General features: G+C 53.4%; 2 protein-coding genes across 2 annotated transcripts; one reads left to right on the top strand and one right to left on the bottom strand.

The window, feature by feature from the left end:
* The first annotated feature begins 432 nt into the window (after positions 1-432).
* Positions 433-6194, top strand: LOC138446299 (cytochrome P450 11B1, mitochondrial-like). The gene is made up of 9 exons (XM_069601156.1): positions 433-671; positions 1044-1199; positions 1987-2186; positions 2281-2484; positions 2753-2907; positions 4323-4489; positions 4907-4985; positions 5061-5208; positions 5947-6194. The coding sequence occupies exons 1-9, from the start codon at positions 433-435 to the stop codon at positions 6192-6194; spliced, it is 1596 nt and encodes a 531-aa protein (XP_069457257.1).
* GML (glycosylphosphatidylinositol anchored molecule like) lies at positions 5859-13661 on the bottom strand. Its single transcript, XM_069600788.1, has 3 exons — positions 13604-13661; positions 12916-13023; positions 5859-6832 (listed from the first exon to the last, which is right to left on the bottom strand). The coding sequence occupies exons 1-3, from the start codon at positions 13659-13661 to the stop codon at positions 6534-6536; spliced, it is 465 nt and encodes a 154-aa protein (XP_069456889.1). The 3' UTR covers positions 5859-6533.
* Positions 13662-15247: the final 1586 nt, after the last annotated feature.

Genomic DNA, 15247 nt, shown 5'->3' with positions numbered 1-15247 from the left:
GGCCCAGGCAAGAGAAGCCATAACCCGAGGCTGCAGGAGATGAGAGCCCAGCCCTTCCCACTGCTCCCCGTTCTGGTCCTTGTAGAAGAGAGACAAACATACCCAAGGTCTCCTTTCATCCCTTGCGAAGATAAGGCACCCATCCATCTTGTGCCTGGTTCAGGAGGGGGCCTCTTGCCCCCACCGCTGCCCCTTTGGGTCCCTGCTCCAACCCTGCCCTGCTCCCAAGAGCCATCCACCAGCAGGCCTGAGTCAGTGCCTGACCCAGGGCCATCCATCTCCCTCCACCCGCTGGAGGCCTTCAGCCTGAGCGCCGCCTTGGGCTTGCTGGTCTGGCCCAGAGTCAATCTGGCCTGTGACGTGATCAGATTGCCTGGGAGAGCAGGCCCGGTGAGATAAAAGGAAGGGGCTGAGGGGGCGGGGAGCAGCAGGATGGCGCTGTGGGCAAAGGTCAGGCTGCGGATGGCAGGACCCTGGCTGTCCCTGCACAGGGCACGCCCACTGGGCACCAGAGCCACTGCAGCCCCCAAGGCGGTGCTGCCCTTCGAAGCCATGCCCCGGTGTCCTGGCAACAAGTGGATGCGGGTGCTGCAGATCTGGAAGGAGCAGGGCTCTGAGAACATGCACTTGGACATGCATCAGACCTTCCAGGAGCTGGGGCCCATTTTCAGGTAAAGCTCTCCCCGCTCACCTCAGCGAGAACACCCTCACGTTCTGTCCCCCTTGGTGGCTGAGTCCGACTGGGCCAGGGCTAGGCCACATCCCACCGCCCACATCCTGGCGGGGGCACCCGGGCCATGGGGAAGGGGCAGGGAGGGGGCTCCTTGCGACAGGTGTGCGCCTGGGCCACCGCAGACGGGGGCCCTCAGTGAGCAGGAGCCCTGGGCGGCTCGCTGCTGGGAGCACAGAACGCAGACCCCAGAGGAGGGGAGGCTTCAGTGAGACCGCGGGAGGGCCCGCCTGCTGAGCCAGCGCCTGGCTCTGTGGAGTGGGGACCAGGCAGGACACGGCCCCCCAGCAGGCCACGGAGCTCTGCCCCACAGGTACGACGTGGGAGGGAGACACATGGTGTTCGTGATGCTGCCCGAGGATGTGGAGAGGCTGCAGCAGGCGGAGAGCCTTCACCCCCAGCGGATGCTCCTGGAGCCCTGGCTGGCCTACCGACAGGCTCGCGGGCACAAGTGTGGCGTGTTCTTGCTGTGAGGGCCGGTGGGGGTGTGGAGGGAGGGGCTGGGGGGCCTGTGTGCAGAGAGCGTGTGGGACGGGGAAGGCCTCAAAGCTAGCCTGCCCTGGGCCCACCTGGGTGGGTGGGAGAGGGTACCCCCCAGCTCTGGATCGGGCCCATGTGCCAGGCAGCCTGTGTGCCCTGAGCTGGGTAAGGGGTGGGCCATGGTGGGGACCCTCCCTACGGGTCCGGAGGAGGGAGGGCGATGTCTGCAGAGGCCTCCGAGGGGCCTGCTGGTGGGGTGCCTGTCTCCCTTCCTCCAGCCCCCCAGGCCCTGCCAGCAGCCCCCTGTGGGCACTGGGCCCTGTGTGGGGACCACCAGGAGAGGCCTGACTGGATTCTGCCACAAGGGGCAGGAGCTGTGCGGGGAGGGGAGCAGCATGGCAGAGGCCTCGTCCACTCTGGGGCACGGTGAGAGCAAGCTGGACCAGCTCCCAGGGGCTCGGCCTCCTTCCTCTCAGAAGAAGCCTCCAGGCCCAGAGGGGGCCCCGAGGGGAGGTGCGTATGGCAGGCAGGTCACCTGCAAGTGTGCAGACATCCCGGCAGCAGTCTCAGCCAGAAGCCCCCGTCTCGGCCTGGGTGAAGTACCCGACGCTGCCCCAAGTAAGAGGTGCCGCCATGATCCCACCGGGGCGAGCCTGCCCCTGAGGACCAGCAGGCGGCTCCCCGTCTGGCCCGCTTCGCTCTGGAGAGAGGAAGGTGGGGTGCAGGACGGGGCCGCTGCTGACCGACACCCTGACGCTCCGCTCCCTGCTCCACAGCAACGGGCCCCAGTGGCGTTTGGACCGACTGCGGCTGAACCCAGACGTGCTCTCGCTGCCAGCCCTGCAGAAGTACACGCCCTTGGTGGATGGCGTGGCCAGGGACTTCTCCCAGACCCTGAAGGCAAGGGTGCTACAGAATGCTCGGGGGAGTCTGACCCTGGACATCGCGCCCAGCGTCTTCCGCTACACCATCGAAGGTGTGGGCTGGGGAGGCGGGTGCACCTCAGGGTGTGGGGGGAGCTGGCCCTGAGGCCCGGGCTGCCCGGGGCTCAGGAACCCCTCCTCCCGCAGCCAGCACCTTAGTCCTTTACGGAGAGCGGCTTGGCCTTCTGACCCAGCAACCAAACCCTGACAGCCTGAACTTTATCCACGCGCTGGAGGCCATGTTCAAGTCCACCGTGCAGCTCATGTTTGTGCCCCGGCGCCTGTCACGGTGGACGAGCAGCAGCATGTGGAGGGAGCATTTTGAGGCCTGGGACTACATCTTCCAGTATGGTGAGGGCGGGAGGCCGGGCAGTGCAGTGACTAGGGTCCCCGGGGCCCCCTCCACTCACCACAGTCTCGGAAGGACTGAGGTCCCGGGAGGAGCTTGTGGCTGCGTCATGGTCCCAGACACCCCGGCAGTGATGCTGGCCTGGGCGGGCCTGAGAACTGGGGCAGGACGTGGAGATTTGGGGGCATGGAGGGTAAAGGGCAGGAGGATGACAAAGAGCAGCGCTTCCCAGCGCCAGACCCAGGGCTTCTGTCGCTGTGCATCCTGCAGCCAACAGAGCCATCCAGAGAATCTATCAGGAGCTGGCCCTCGGCCACCCGTGGCACTACAGCGGCATTGTGGCAGAGCTGCTGATGCGAGCAGACATGACCCTGGATACCATCAAGGCCAACACAATCGACGTCACTGCTGGGAGTGTGGACACGGTCAGGCCAGCACCCAGCCCTTCCCATAGACCAGGGAGCTCTCCTGCCTCCAGGCGGCCTCCACCCACGGCAAATGTCTCCTTCACGCCCCTCCCCAATCTATGCCTCTAGCTTCCCAAAGGGAAGGCGTCTGTGGTGACCCACCTGGGAAACCAGGCTCCAGACAGAGTGTAGAGTGCCCGGAGACCTGGGCACCTGCAGCATCAGAGGTCCCTGGGGTCCTGGGGGGAGGGGAAGGGCCGAGGTCCCGCTGCAGGGTCACACTACAGACCTGTTCCAGGGACAGAGACGATCCTTTGGAGGTGACAGGCTAATGGGAAGGGCAGCAAGAGGCTCCAGCGTGTGTGGGAGAGAGCAGGTGGCAGGGAAGCCAGCCCAGGGGCCGGGCCAGGCCCAGGGTGTGCAGTGCAGCTGAAGCATCCTGCCTGTAGACCGAGCCTCCTCTGCCAGCATCTCTGAGGGCCAGGCACCCAGGCCCTGAGCAGAGGCGCAGGCTAGTGGCGGAGACACTCCCTGAGCCGGGCCTGTGATGCAGCCATAAGGTGAGAGGGGTGGGCAGGCATGCGCCTGCTCTGGGAGGGCTTCCTGTAAAAGGAGGGCTTTCACTGAAATTGGAGGGACCACACAAAGAGGAGGCTGGGAGGGCAGCAGGCCAGGCTCTGCCAGAGCTGGCAGTGAGGAAAGGCCATGAGGCTGAGTGGTGGGAACAGGGCAAGTGGACAGAGGAGGGCAGACAGGGTCAGGGACCCTGTCAGGAAGGGCCTTGCACACTTGTATCCCAGGCTAGAGGAAGCCAGTGTGGGGAGTGTCTCATTCAGGCACCCGGTCCCTCATGGGCCACAGGGCAGAACACAGCATGGACTACAGCTCAGGGAGCCGCGGGGAGGCCGGACCTGCCCGGCAGGGGATGCCAGGGGCAGGTTACCTTGGGGATGACATTTAGGAGATTCCGAGCTGCCCAGGTCTCTGGCTGGATAGCGGGCATTGCTCTTTGCACATGGAAATGATCCAGGAGGAGGAGACAGCTCGGAGTCTGGGCAACCGGTTCCTGCTAGTCCCCTGTGAACGGACCTGCCTCTGGATGCCCAGATGGACCTCAGCTCCTCAACTCTCCCCAGTGAGTATATGCCATGAGTGAGCCCCTCCTGGACCCAGGGGAGGAAGAGAACCTCAGGTTCTGAGGTGGCCACAGGAGGCCTGCGTCTCAGTAATGTTGGGGATGCCTCCCCTGAGGGATTCAGGGAAAGCTGACAAGCTGGTTTTAGAATCTCCAGGACTCCAGGTCTGGGCTTTGTGGTCTCCAAGCGTGCAGGTCCCCTGCCCCAGGGGACCACCATCTTTCTGGGAGGGTCTTGGGAGTGGAAGGGCACAGCCTACGCCGAGATCTGAGCCCTGGCCCTTTGCAGCCCCTGCAGACAGCCTTCCCCTTGCTGATGACTCTCTTTGAGCTGGCTCGGAACCCGGAGGTACAGCAGACCCTGCGCCAGGAGAGCCTGGTGGCTGAGGCCTGGATCTCAGAAAATCCCCAGAGGGCCACCACGGAGCTGCCTTTGTTGCGGGCGGCCCTCAAGGAGACCTTGAGGTAGGCGAGGTCGACCTGGACTGCCCCGTGGCCCTGGCCCGGTGTCTGCAAGCCCTCTTGCCGGGCTTGACAATCACAACTGGGGCTGACAGCTCCTTTGCCCAGGGGTGCATCCCCCTGTACCTCCTCTTCTTCTCCCTGGAGGGAGGCTGGTGCTTCTTCCTCCAGGATCCCACCTCAGTGTCCCGGGGCCCTCATCAGTCACGTCCTCGCTGGCCTGGGGAGCTTTGGCTAACTCGGGAGATGCAAGGAAGGAGCGCCTCAGGATCTGGGCTTCCCAGTGCCAGGAGTGACGTGTGAGGGCCTGGGGCGGGGAGGGGGCTGCCCTCAGGCTGTGTGCACTGAGCTAGGAAGACTGCAGAGGGTGTCCGGGGTATGGCCACAGCTGAGGACCCTGCAGGATGCCCCTGTGCGCAGGCTCTACCCCGTGGGTATCACTTTGGAGTGGCACGTGAGCTCGGACCTGGTGCTGCAGAACTACCACATCCCGGCCGGGGTGAGTGAGGCCCTGGAGCCCCGACAACCTTCACCCAGCGGCCAGCTGACATCGGCCCCTTCCTGCTGCCTGCAGACGCTGGTGAAGGTCCTACTCTATTCCCTGGGTCGAAACCCCGCCGTGTTCGCCAGGCCCGAGAGCTATCACCCCCAGCGCTGGCTGGACCGCCAGGGCTCTGGAAGCAGGTTCCCGCACCTGGCCTTTGGCTTTGGAGTGCGCCAGAGTGCATGCGTGCTCTGAAAATTCCATGTTCGTCTGTGTAGAAAGTGCCAAGTTGATTCTGAAATTCACATGGAATGCAAGGAACTTAGATAGCCAGTGTAATCCTAAAAAAGAATGACAAGGCAGGAGGATTCGCGTTTGCCGATTTCTAAGCTTACTGCATAGCAAACTTTCAAGACAGGATGATACTGGCACAAGGACAGACCGACCAATGGGCTTGAACTGAGCGTCCAGAAATGAAATGATATGTCTGTGGTCACTTGAGTTTTTACAGAGGGGCTAAGGCCATTCAACATGCAGCATCTGTTTTCAAAGAATGTTGCTGGGACAACTTTCTAGCCACGTGGGAGAAAAGAAGTTGGACCTTTATCTCATTCAAACAAGAACCGACTCAAATGCCACAGACTTAATCATAAGAGCTAACAGTGTAAAAGCCTCAGAAGAATACACGAAGTGAATTCTTCATGATCCTTGATTTGGCGAGATTCTTAAACTGGCAGCGAGTGCTGTTAAAAATGTGAAATCTGATGCACTGCTTTATCTCAGTCATTTCAATTCAGGGTGATTTAAAGGAGTAGAAGGAGGAAGAGAGCAAAGATGGTCTGAGTTTCTGTCCCGTCAACACCGTTTTCTGATCCTGACCTTGGGAGCACGGAGCGTGACAGCAGTCGCCTGGACTTCTGTACCTGCCACTTCAAGGCAGGCCGAAGCTGGCCTTAGGGCCCTCACCCTCCCATAGGGCCCTCATCCTCCCAAGTAGGCAGCATCTGGAGAAACGTTCCGTCACTCTTAGGAAGCCAGGCGCCACAGTGGGAGACGGCTCGAGTCCTGCAGAAGGTGTCTGACGGCACCACGCAGGGCGATGCACAGTCTCCGTGGCAGCTCTGCCTGTCCTCATTCCACCGCATCGCCAAGCACACTCTCGACTTCCGCCACCCCCGCCTGAACACCCGTGCAGGCTCGGTGTCTCAGGGGCATGTGGTCTGAGCAAACCTGGGGCCGCTCTTTAGTTGGGCATGTAGACCAGGCCCTGTGATGCTTTTGCTGTTACTAAAATCCTCCGCCTCTGCTCCCTAAAGTGGCAAGAGGTTGTGTGAGGTGACACCTACCAAAGGGAAGAAAGATTAAACGTTAAAACCACAAAGAAATCTCTGAATCCACAGAACCTGAACAATTCTGGTGTTTATTTCTCTCTGGAAACAATTTGCAAATGCGGAACTCATCAACTGGGGGCTCTACGGGTCAGTGTCTTTGGCTCACAAGACAGTAAAGGACAGCTAACTTGTGAGAGACGGGGAGATGGTCAGCCCCTCCAAAGGAGGCTTCTCACATCAGTGTGTTCCTGACTAGGATGGAGACAATGCTTAGGAATAAAGTTGACTGCACCAATTGTGCGTTTGCTTCGATATCCTCTTCAAGTGTATAATCTACTGAGATGTCCCTCTCCAGATTAGTGGGTCCTCCGTAATTGCACATGTTCCCACCACAACAATGAACCCAATAGAAACTGTTAAATCTATGAGTCGTCTTTCTTTTGGGGGCTGCCGCAGGCTCTTCGGCTCTATACAGAAATGTGCAGTTATATGTACAGTTCTTGTAAATGAGTACTTCCCGAGAATTCAAACCTAAAAAGAAATAGAAATGAAAATCACATATTTCATGCTTTCAACTTCCAAATATCAAAGCAGAGTTACCTTAACTAGCTCCATCCCTAAATATTGTTGTCATTCTGTCGTGCAGTCATACCTGATTCTTTTTGACCCCGTGAAGACAGCACGCCAGGCTTCCCTTGCTCAAACACATGTCCACTGACTGATGACGCCATTCAACCATCTCATCCTCTGTATCCCCTTTCTCCTCCTGCCTTCAGTCTTTCCAAGCTTCAGGGTCTTTTACAATAAACCGACTCTGCATCAGGTGGCCAAAGTACTGGAGCTTCAGGGACTCTCAAGATCTTCTGTAACACCACAGTTCAAAAGCATCAATTCTTTGGTGCCCAGCGTTCTTTATGGTCCAGCTCTCACACCATACATGGTGACTGGAGAAACCATGGCCTTGACTATAAGGACCTTTGTGGCTAAAGTGATGTCTCTGCTTTTTAATATGCTGTTTTAGATGTGTCATACTTTTCCAAGGAGCAAGCATCTTTTAATTTCATGGCTGCAGTCACCATTTTCAGTGATTTGGGATCCCAACAGAATAAAATCTGCACTGTTTCCAATTTCCCCCCATCTATTTGCAATGAAGTGATGGGCCTGCAGGCCATAATCTTCATTTTTTGAATGTTGAGTTCTAAGCCAGCCTTTTCACTCTTCTCTTTCATCTTCATCAAGACTCTTTAGTTCCTCTTCACTTCCTGCCATTAGGGTGGTGCCACCTGCATATCTGAGGTTGCTGATATTTCTCCTGGCAATGTTGATTCCAGTTTGTGATTCATCCAGCCTGGAAGTTTGCATGATGTAATCTTTGAATATATTAAATAAGCAGGGTGACAATATACAGCCACGGTGTACTCCTTTCCCAATTTTGAACCAGTTCGTTGTTACATCTGGTTCTAACTGCTGCTTCTTGACCAGCATACAGGTTTCTCAGGAGGCAGGTAAAGTGGTCTGGTATTCCCATCTCTCTAAGATTTTTCCACAATTTGTTGTGATCCACACAGTTAACTGCTTTGGTGTAGTCAATTATGCAGTAGATGGTTTTCTGGAACTCTCTTGCTTTTTCGATGATCCAACAGATGTTGGCAATTTGATCTCTGGTTCCTCTCTCTGCCTTTTCTAAATACACCTTGTATATCTGGAAGTTCTGGGTTCTATAATGTTGAAGCCTAGCTTGAAGGATTTTCAGCATCAACCTGCTAGCATGTGAAATGAATGAAATAGTGCAACAATTTGAACATTCTTTGGTGTTGCCCTTCTTTGGGACTGGAGTGAAAACTGACCTGTGGCCACTGTTGAGTTTTCTAAATTTGCTGGTATATTGAGTGTAGCACTTCAACAGCATCGTCTTATAGGATTTGAAATAGCTAAGCTGGAATTCCATCACTTCCACTAGCTTTGCTCTTAGTAATGGTTACAAAGGCCCACTTGATCACACTCTTGGATGTCTGGCTCGAAGTAAGTGACCATGCCATTGTGGTTATCCGGGTCATTAAGACCTTTTTTGTATAGTTCCTCTGTGTATTCTTGATGCCTCTTCTTTGTCTCTTCTGCTTCTCTTAGCTCCTTGCCATTTCTGTCCTATATTGAGCCCATCTTTGCCTGCAATGTTCCCTTGGTATCTCTAGTTTTCCTGAGAAGATCTCTAGTATTTCCCATTCTATCGATTTCTTCTATTTCTTTGCATTGTTCACTTAAGAAGGGTTTCTTGTCTCTCTTTGCTAGTCTCTGGAACTCTGCATTCAGGTGGATACATCTTTCCCTTTCTCCTTTGTCTTTCACTTCTCTTCTCTGTTATTTGCAAGGCCTCCTCAGACAACCATTTTCCCTTTTAGCATTTTGTTTTTCTTGGGGATTGTTCACCACCACCTGTACAATGTTATGAACGTCCATCCATAGTTTTCAGGGACTCGGTCTTTCAGATCTAATCCCTTGAATCTATCTGTCACTTCTACTGTACAATTATTTTATTTAGCTCACACCAGAATGGCCTAGTGGTTTCCCCTAGTTTCTACAATTTAAGTTTGAATTTGCCAATAAGGAGTTCACGATCTGAGCCACAGTCAGCTCTGGGTCTTGTTTTTACTGTTGTATAGAGCTTCTCCAACTTTGCCTGCAAAGAATATAATCAATCAGATTTTGGTATTGATCATCTGGTGATGTCCACGTGTGGACTCACCTCTTGTGTTGTTGAAAGAGGGTGTTTGCTATGACCAGTGCATTCTCTTGGCAAAACTCTGTTAGCGTTTGCCCTGCTTCGTTTTGTATTCCAAGGGCAAAGTTGTCTATTACTCCATGTATCTCTTGACTTCTTACTTTTGCATTCCATTCCCCATGATGAAAAGGACATCTTTTTGTGTGTGTGTGTGTTAGTTCTAGAAGGTCTTGTGGGGCTTCCCAGATGGCACTAGTGGTCAAGAACCTGCCTGCCAATGTAGGTGATATAAGGGATCTAAGTTTGATCCCTGGGTCAGGAAGATCCCCTAGAGGAGGGCCCGGCAACCCATTCCAGTATTCTTGCCTCAATAATCCCATGAACAGAGGAGCCTGGTGGACTACAGTCCACAGAATTGCAAAGAGTCAGGCACAACTGAAGCAACTAGCACACACACATGCTAGAAGGTTTTGTAGGTTTCCATAAAACCATTCCACTTCAGCTTGTTTGGCATTAGTGGCTGGGACATAGACTTGGATTACTGTGATGTTGAATGGCTTGTCTTGGAAACAAACCAAGATCATTCTGTCACTTTTCAGACTGCTCCCAAGTACTGCATTTCAGACTCTTTAGTTGACTATTAGGGTACTCCCATTTCCTCTAAGAGATTCTTGCCCACAGAAGTAGATATAATGGTCATCTGAATTAAATTCTCCCATTCCTATCCATTTTAGTTCACTGATTCCTAAAATGTCAATGCTTTTAGTTCACTGGTTCCTAAAATGTCAGTGTTCACTCTTGCCATCTCCTGTTGGACAACATCCAATTTACCTTGATTCATGGACCTAAACTTCCAGGTTCCTATGCAATAGTGTTCTTTACAGCATCAGACTTTCACCACCAAACATCTACAATTGAGGGTTGTTTCTGCTTTGGCTCAGCCTCTTCATTCTTTCTGGAGCTATTTCTCTGCTCTTCCCAGTAGGATATTGGATACTAAACTAGGAGGTTCATCCTTCAGTATCACTTGCCTTTCCATACTGTTCCTGGGGTTCTCAAGGCAAGAATGGTGAAGCAGTTTGCCATTCCATTCTCCAAAGGACCATGTTTTCTTAGAGCTCTCCACCATGACCCATCAGCCTTGGGTGGCCCTGCACTGCATGGCTCATAGTTTCATTGAAATACACAAGGCTATGATCCATGTGATCTTTTTGATTAGTTTTCTGTGATTGTGGTTTTCATTCTGTCTGGCCTCTGATGGATGAGGATGAGAGGCTTGTGCAAGCTTCCTGATGGGAAGGACTGGCTGTGTGGAAAACCTGGTCTTGCTCTGGTAGGCAGGGCCTTGCTCAGTAAACCTTTAATCCAATTTTCTACTGATGGGTGGGGCAGTGCTCCCTAGCTGTTGTTTCACCTAAGGCAGCCCAGTCCTGGACTCTGTAGTGTCTATGATAGGCTGCAGGCTCTATGGTCAGGCTAATGGTGTTCTCCTCCAAGAGGATTTATGTCAACATGCTACACCTCCCAGGACTGCTGCGGCCCGTGCCCCTGACCCCGCAGCAGGCCAGTGTCAACCCACACCTCTGCCAGAGACTCTCAAACATTCACAAGCAAGTCTGCCTTGGTCTCTTATGGGGTCACTGCTCCTTTCACGTGAGTCCTGGTGCGCATAAAATTTTATTTGTTCAGTTCAGTTGCTCAGTTATGTTTGACTCTTTGCAACCCCATGGACTGCAGCATGCCACGCTTCTCTGTCCATCACCACCTCTCAGAGTTTACTCAAACTCATGTCCATTGAGTCGCTGATGCTATCCTACCATCTCATCCTTTGTCGTCCCCTTCTCCTCCCATCTTCAATATTTCCCAGCATCAGGGTCTTTTCCTATGAGTCGGTTCTTCACATCAGGCAGCCAAAGTATTGGAGTTTCAGTTTCAGCATCAGTGTGTCCAGTGAATATTCAGGACTGATTTCCTTCAGGATGGACTGGTTGGATCTGCTTGCAGTCAAAAGGACTTCCAAGAGTCTTCTCCAACACTACAGCTCAAAAGCATCAATTCTTTGGCACTTAGCTTTCTTTATAGTCCAAATCTCACATCCATACATGACTACTGGAAAAGCCATAGCTTTGACTAGACGGACCTTTGTTGGTAAAGTAATGTCTCTGCTTTTTAATACGCTGTCTGGATTGGTCACAGCTTTTCTTTGAAGGAGCAAATGTCTTTTAATTTCATGGCTGCAGTCACCATCTGCAGTGATTTTGGAGCCCCCAAAAATAAACTCTCTCACTGTTTCCATTGTTTTCCCATCTATTTGCCATGAAGTGATGGAACCAGATGCCATGATCTTCGTTTTCTGAATGTTGAATTTTCAGCCAGCTTTTTCACTCTCCTCTTTCACTTTCATCAAGAGGCTCTTTAGTTCTTCTTCACTTTCTGCCATAAGGGTGGTGTCATCTGGGTATCTGAGGTTATTGATATTTCTCCCGGCAATCTTGATTCCAGCTTGTGCTTCATCCACCAAAGCGTTTCTCATGATGTACTCTGTAGAGAAGTTAAATGAGCAGAGTGACAATATACAGCCTTGACATACTCCTTTCCCAGTTGGAACCAGTCTGTTGTTCCATGTCCAGTTCTAACGGTAGCTTCTTGACCTGCATACAGATTTCTCAAGAGGCAGGTCAGATGGTCTGGTATTCCCATCTCTTTAAGAATTTTACACAGTTTGCTGTGATCCACACAGTCAAAGGCTTTGGCATAGTCAAGAAAGCAGAAGTAGATGTTTTTCTGGAACTCTAATTTTTTTGATGATCCAATGGATGATGACAATTTGATATCTGGTTCATCTTTATTTGTTACAAGGCCTTAAATTCTTTTGAAAAATGTGTATGTATTCCATAGTTTTGGCCACATCAGGTCTTAGATGCAGCATGTGGGAGCTTTCCTTGCAGCACCCAGGCTTCTCTCTCCTTGTGGCCCATGGGCTCCAGAGCATGAGGGCTCAGTAATTGTAGAAGACACCCTTATTGCCCTGCCACAGGTGGGATCTCAGTTCCCCAACCAGAGTTGAACCCACGTCCCCTGCATTGAAAGGTAGATTCTTAACACTGGACCACCAGGGAAGTCCACAGTGCCTAAACTTCTCGAGTAAGCAAGAATATTCAAGTCCACTAAAATTTTCATTACTTCATGAACAACCTCACCTGGAGATGATTTTCCATCTACATTGCCAACTTATCTAGGCATCTAGCCTCCCTAAGTAATTTTACAGTCCCTTGTAAGGAAGCTATACAAAGGAGTTTTTTATTTGTTCATTATCTGTTCATTATTTGTCATAAGGAATCTAGGGACCCAGAAATGAATGGAGACCAGGAAATATGTTTTTGCTGATGTCCCAAAGATCACACAGACCCTCAACAAGAAGGCCCCTATAATATGGCCTTCTGCTGATAGTCTGCAGTTGCCATGGCCCTTCTACATCAGCTCCTTGTATCGGAAGCACTTTCCTGAGGGATCTAAGGTGCATCCACGTTTTGGGCCTGCTTTGTTGGAAAACCCAGCCAGAGGACCCTGCTCCTGTGGGAAACAAGGAATCGCCTAAGCTGCACTGGGGAATCTACCTACTTGACCAGGGGTGGCCAAGGAGTGGAGGCCTTGAGTGGCATCAGTCCTTCCAGCCCCTGGAGACAGGGCAGGACACCCGGGGACTCAAGGGCCCACGTGGCAGGCTATGTGTCTCTGCAAGAGGCTATTACTGCCTGCCCTTTACTGGCACTGAGCCTCATCATAGAAACATGCCCTCAGGATGGGTACAGAGAGAGAAAAGAGTGGCCCTGCCCCCTGAAACTGCTTAGATGGGGTCTCTCATTAAGGAGTAAGAAGGTAATCTGGTACTTACGCATGGAGACAGAAAAACAGCGCCTAATTTCATAAGGACACGTTCTAAGATTTGGACAACGGAAGGTGTTTTTCACCACACACTCATGGCATTGTACGTTAAAGGTCCCTAGATAAAAGAGAGCAGAGTCAGACTCCTCCTTCGCTGCCACTCACTGCATCTGCCCAGCAGCCGGCCCCTTCCTTCAGCCTCAAGGACTCTCTGAGGCTGCACAGCTCAGTCCTCAGTGGGCTCTGAGCCTGGGCAACACGAGCTTCCTGGACACCAGGATGCCAGGTACACCCAAGAGTTTTCTTCTTCTCAGACAGGTTCTCAGGAAAGCTCCCAGCTGTCAGGTGTGTGAGCCTCTGATCTGTTGATGGACCCACCTTTTCACACAGAGCCTGTAGTCTTAAGGGGCCAAAGCCTCCCTGAGTTCCCTGCACCCAGCCAGGCCCGCCTGTTCCAATGAGAAAGGGCCACAGCCAGAGACTCCCCCGTGCCCACCCTGCGGCCCCTGTGTCCACTGGTCCGTAGGGGAGCCTCCTGCCCTGACCCTCCCCCTGTTCCTGGACACCCTGTGCTCACCAACTGCACAATTGCTAAGATGGAGAGCTCAGCTGGCTAAAATGGCGAAAATTCCATTCAGACCCTTAAAATGACCCCAATTAAGTCTCATCCTCTTCAAGAAACAAGCACTGGTACTCACAGGGCTCAACGAAGCCCAGTGGCCATCCCATGCAGAGGAGGAAGGCAAAGAGGAGCATCATCTCTGTGGGGGCTTGAACCTGTAGGAGAGGAAAGCCAGGGCACAAGTCAGCAAGTGTGAGGCTCTTGTAGCCACTTCTGGTCTCTCATCTGAACAGCACGAGTCCTGGACACCCTTCCCACCTTCCAGCACCTCTGGCTCTTGGCTGAGCATGGCTCTGGGCAGTGACAGGCTTGCAGCCCTTTCCCACACACAGTGGCTTCGCCCCGCTCTAGTCTTCATCCTAGATGAAGACAAGCTCCTGCTCTCCATCAGGCAGAGCATGAGGCTCAGAGTGGTCTGGGGCTGTCTCCACGTGGCCCTCACACTCCACATGGGTCCCCTGACTCCCTGTGGTGTTCTGACCTTAAGGTTGACCTGTGTGAAGAGCTGGAACATGCTCCATTCAGGTACTTCTAACTTGTATGAGCTCTGAGACAAAGGTAGAGGGCGGTGACAAGAGCAGAGGAACTGTGGAGAAGAGGCCAGATGCCCAGTGCCTGTGCTAGGAAGCATGGACCACATGCCATCATGTCTCCCAGGGACTGGGCATCACATGGCCCCACATTACTAAAGGGGAGGCCCTGCGGCTCATCACCCGAGCCCACACACCAGCACTTGCTGGAGGGAAAGCTCCCCAGCACCAGGAGTGCCTGCGTCTGAAACATTTCCTTGTGGGGACTCATCAGCACCCTTGAAGCTGCCAATGTCTAGGGTCCTTCTGGAAATTCCCTCCCCGCCCCCGGGGGACCCGTCACCCTTGTCAACCAAGGGATTTGCTCTTTCTGCTCAGGGGCTCCTGTCTGCTGCTGCTGCCTGTCACCCTGAGGAGACCCAGGGGCAGCCCCTGACAGGTACCTGCCATGGGACCAGCTGAGGCCCAGGATGGGGGCTGACTGTGCATCAGCCAGCCATGCTCCTCGGGTGGGGACCATCAGTGTCCTGCTCCTCGGCCCCTGCCTCTCTTCACGCATGCTCTCTCAGGAATGGCTGGGCCTCAACCTGCTTATGGCCAAGGGTCCTCCCACTCGAGGTGAATTTGGGCCAAAGCAGCGGGTGCAGAGGACCAAGACTGAGGAGGGGGTCAGAGCCATTGCCCTGCATGGGCTGCTCATCTGCCCAGCCAGTCAGCCTCCCACATGGTACCACCCTCTCCATGTCCAGACCCCTTCCCACCCGGTGCTGTCTGCTCTTCTTACATCTGTCCCTTCCCTCAGGCCACCCGTGCTCGCACTGCCAGTCTCCAGGGCAGCTCAGACCCAGAACCACCCCAAGTGCTCCCAGAAGAGTAGCCTCAGATAGAGAAACCAAGGAGACTGTCCTATCCACCATCTCACTGGGACAGCGAGGGAGAGAACAAGATGGTGGAGAAGTAGGTGGCCGTGGAGTACGTCTCTCTCCATGGATATATCAGGAATACACCTTTAGACACAGAAATGTGTCCAGAACTCGATCTGAGAGTGGACAGGAGCGCCTGACCAGTGGAAAACAGTATACAAAGCCGTGCAAAACTCAGTAGGACAAAGGAACTAGAGGGATAAACAGGACTGTTAGCAGGACTGGACCTGCCCTCAGCCAGTGGGGGAACTGAAGCAGGGGTCTCTT

This window comes from Ovis canadensis, chromosome 9 (assembly GCF_042477335.2).
Source record: "Ovis canadensis isolate MfBH-ARS-UI-01 breed Bighorn chromosome 9, ARS-UI_OviCan_v2, whole genome shotgun sequence".
Classification (NCBI taxonomy): domain Eukaryota; kingdom Metazoa; phylum Chordata; class Mammalia; order Artiodactyla; family Bovidae; genus Ovis; species Ovis canadensis.
Note: the sequence above shows the minus strand (reverse complement) of the source record. Positions and strands in the feature narration are given on the sequence as shown.

Bases quoted from the DNA above. Each gene is read 5' to 3' on its own strand.
- LOC138446299 (XM_069601156.1), top strand. From the start codon at position 433: ATGGCGCTGTGGGCAAAGGTCAGGCTGCGGATGGCAGGACCCTGGCTG. The intron at 2,908-4,322 runs GTCAGGCCAGCA...CAGCCCCTGCAG, and splicing joins CTGCTGGGAGTGTGGACACG to ACAGCCTTCCCCTTGCTGAT. The intron at 4,490-4,906 runs GTAGGCGAGGTC...CCCTGTGCGCAG, and splicing joins GCCCTCAAGGAGACCTTGAG to GCTCTACCCCGTGGGTATCA.
- GML (XM_069600788.1), bottom strand. From the start codon at position 13,661: ATGCTCCTCTTTGCCTTCCTCCTCTGCATGGGATGGCCACTGGGCTTC. The intron at 13,024-13,603 runs GTGAGTACCAGT...TCTTTTATCTAG, and splicing joins ACTGGGCTTCGTTGAGCCCT to GGACCTTTAACGTACAATGC. The intron at 6,833-12,915 runs GTAAGTACCAGA...ATTTCTTTTTAG, and splicing joins CTGTTTTTCTGTCTCCATGC to GTTTGAATTCTCGGGAAGTA.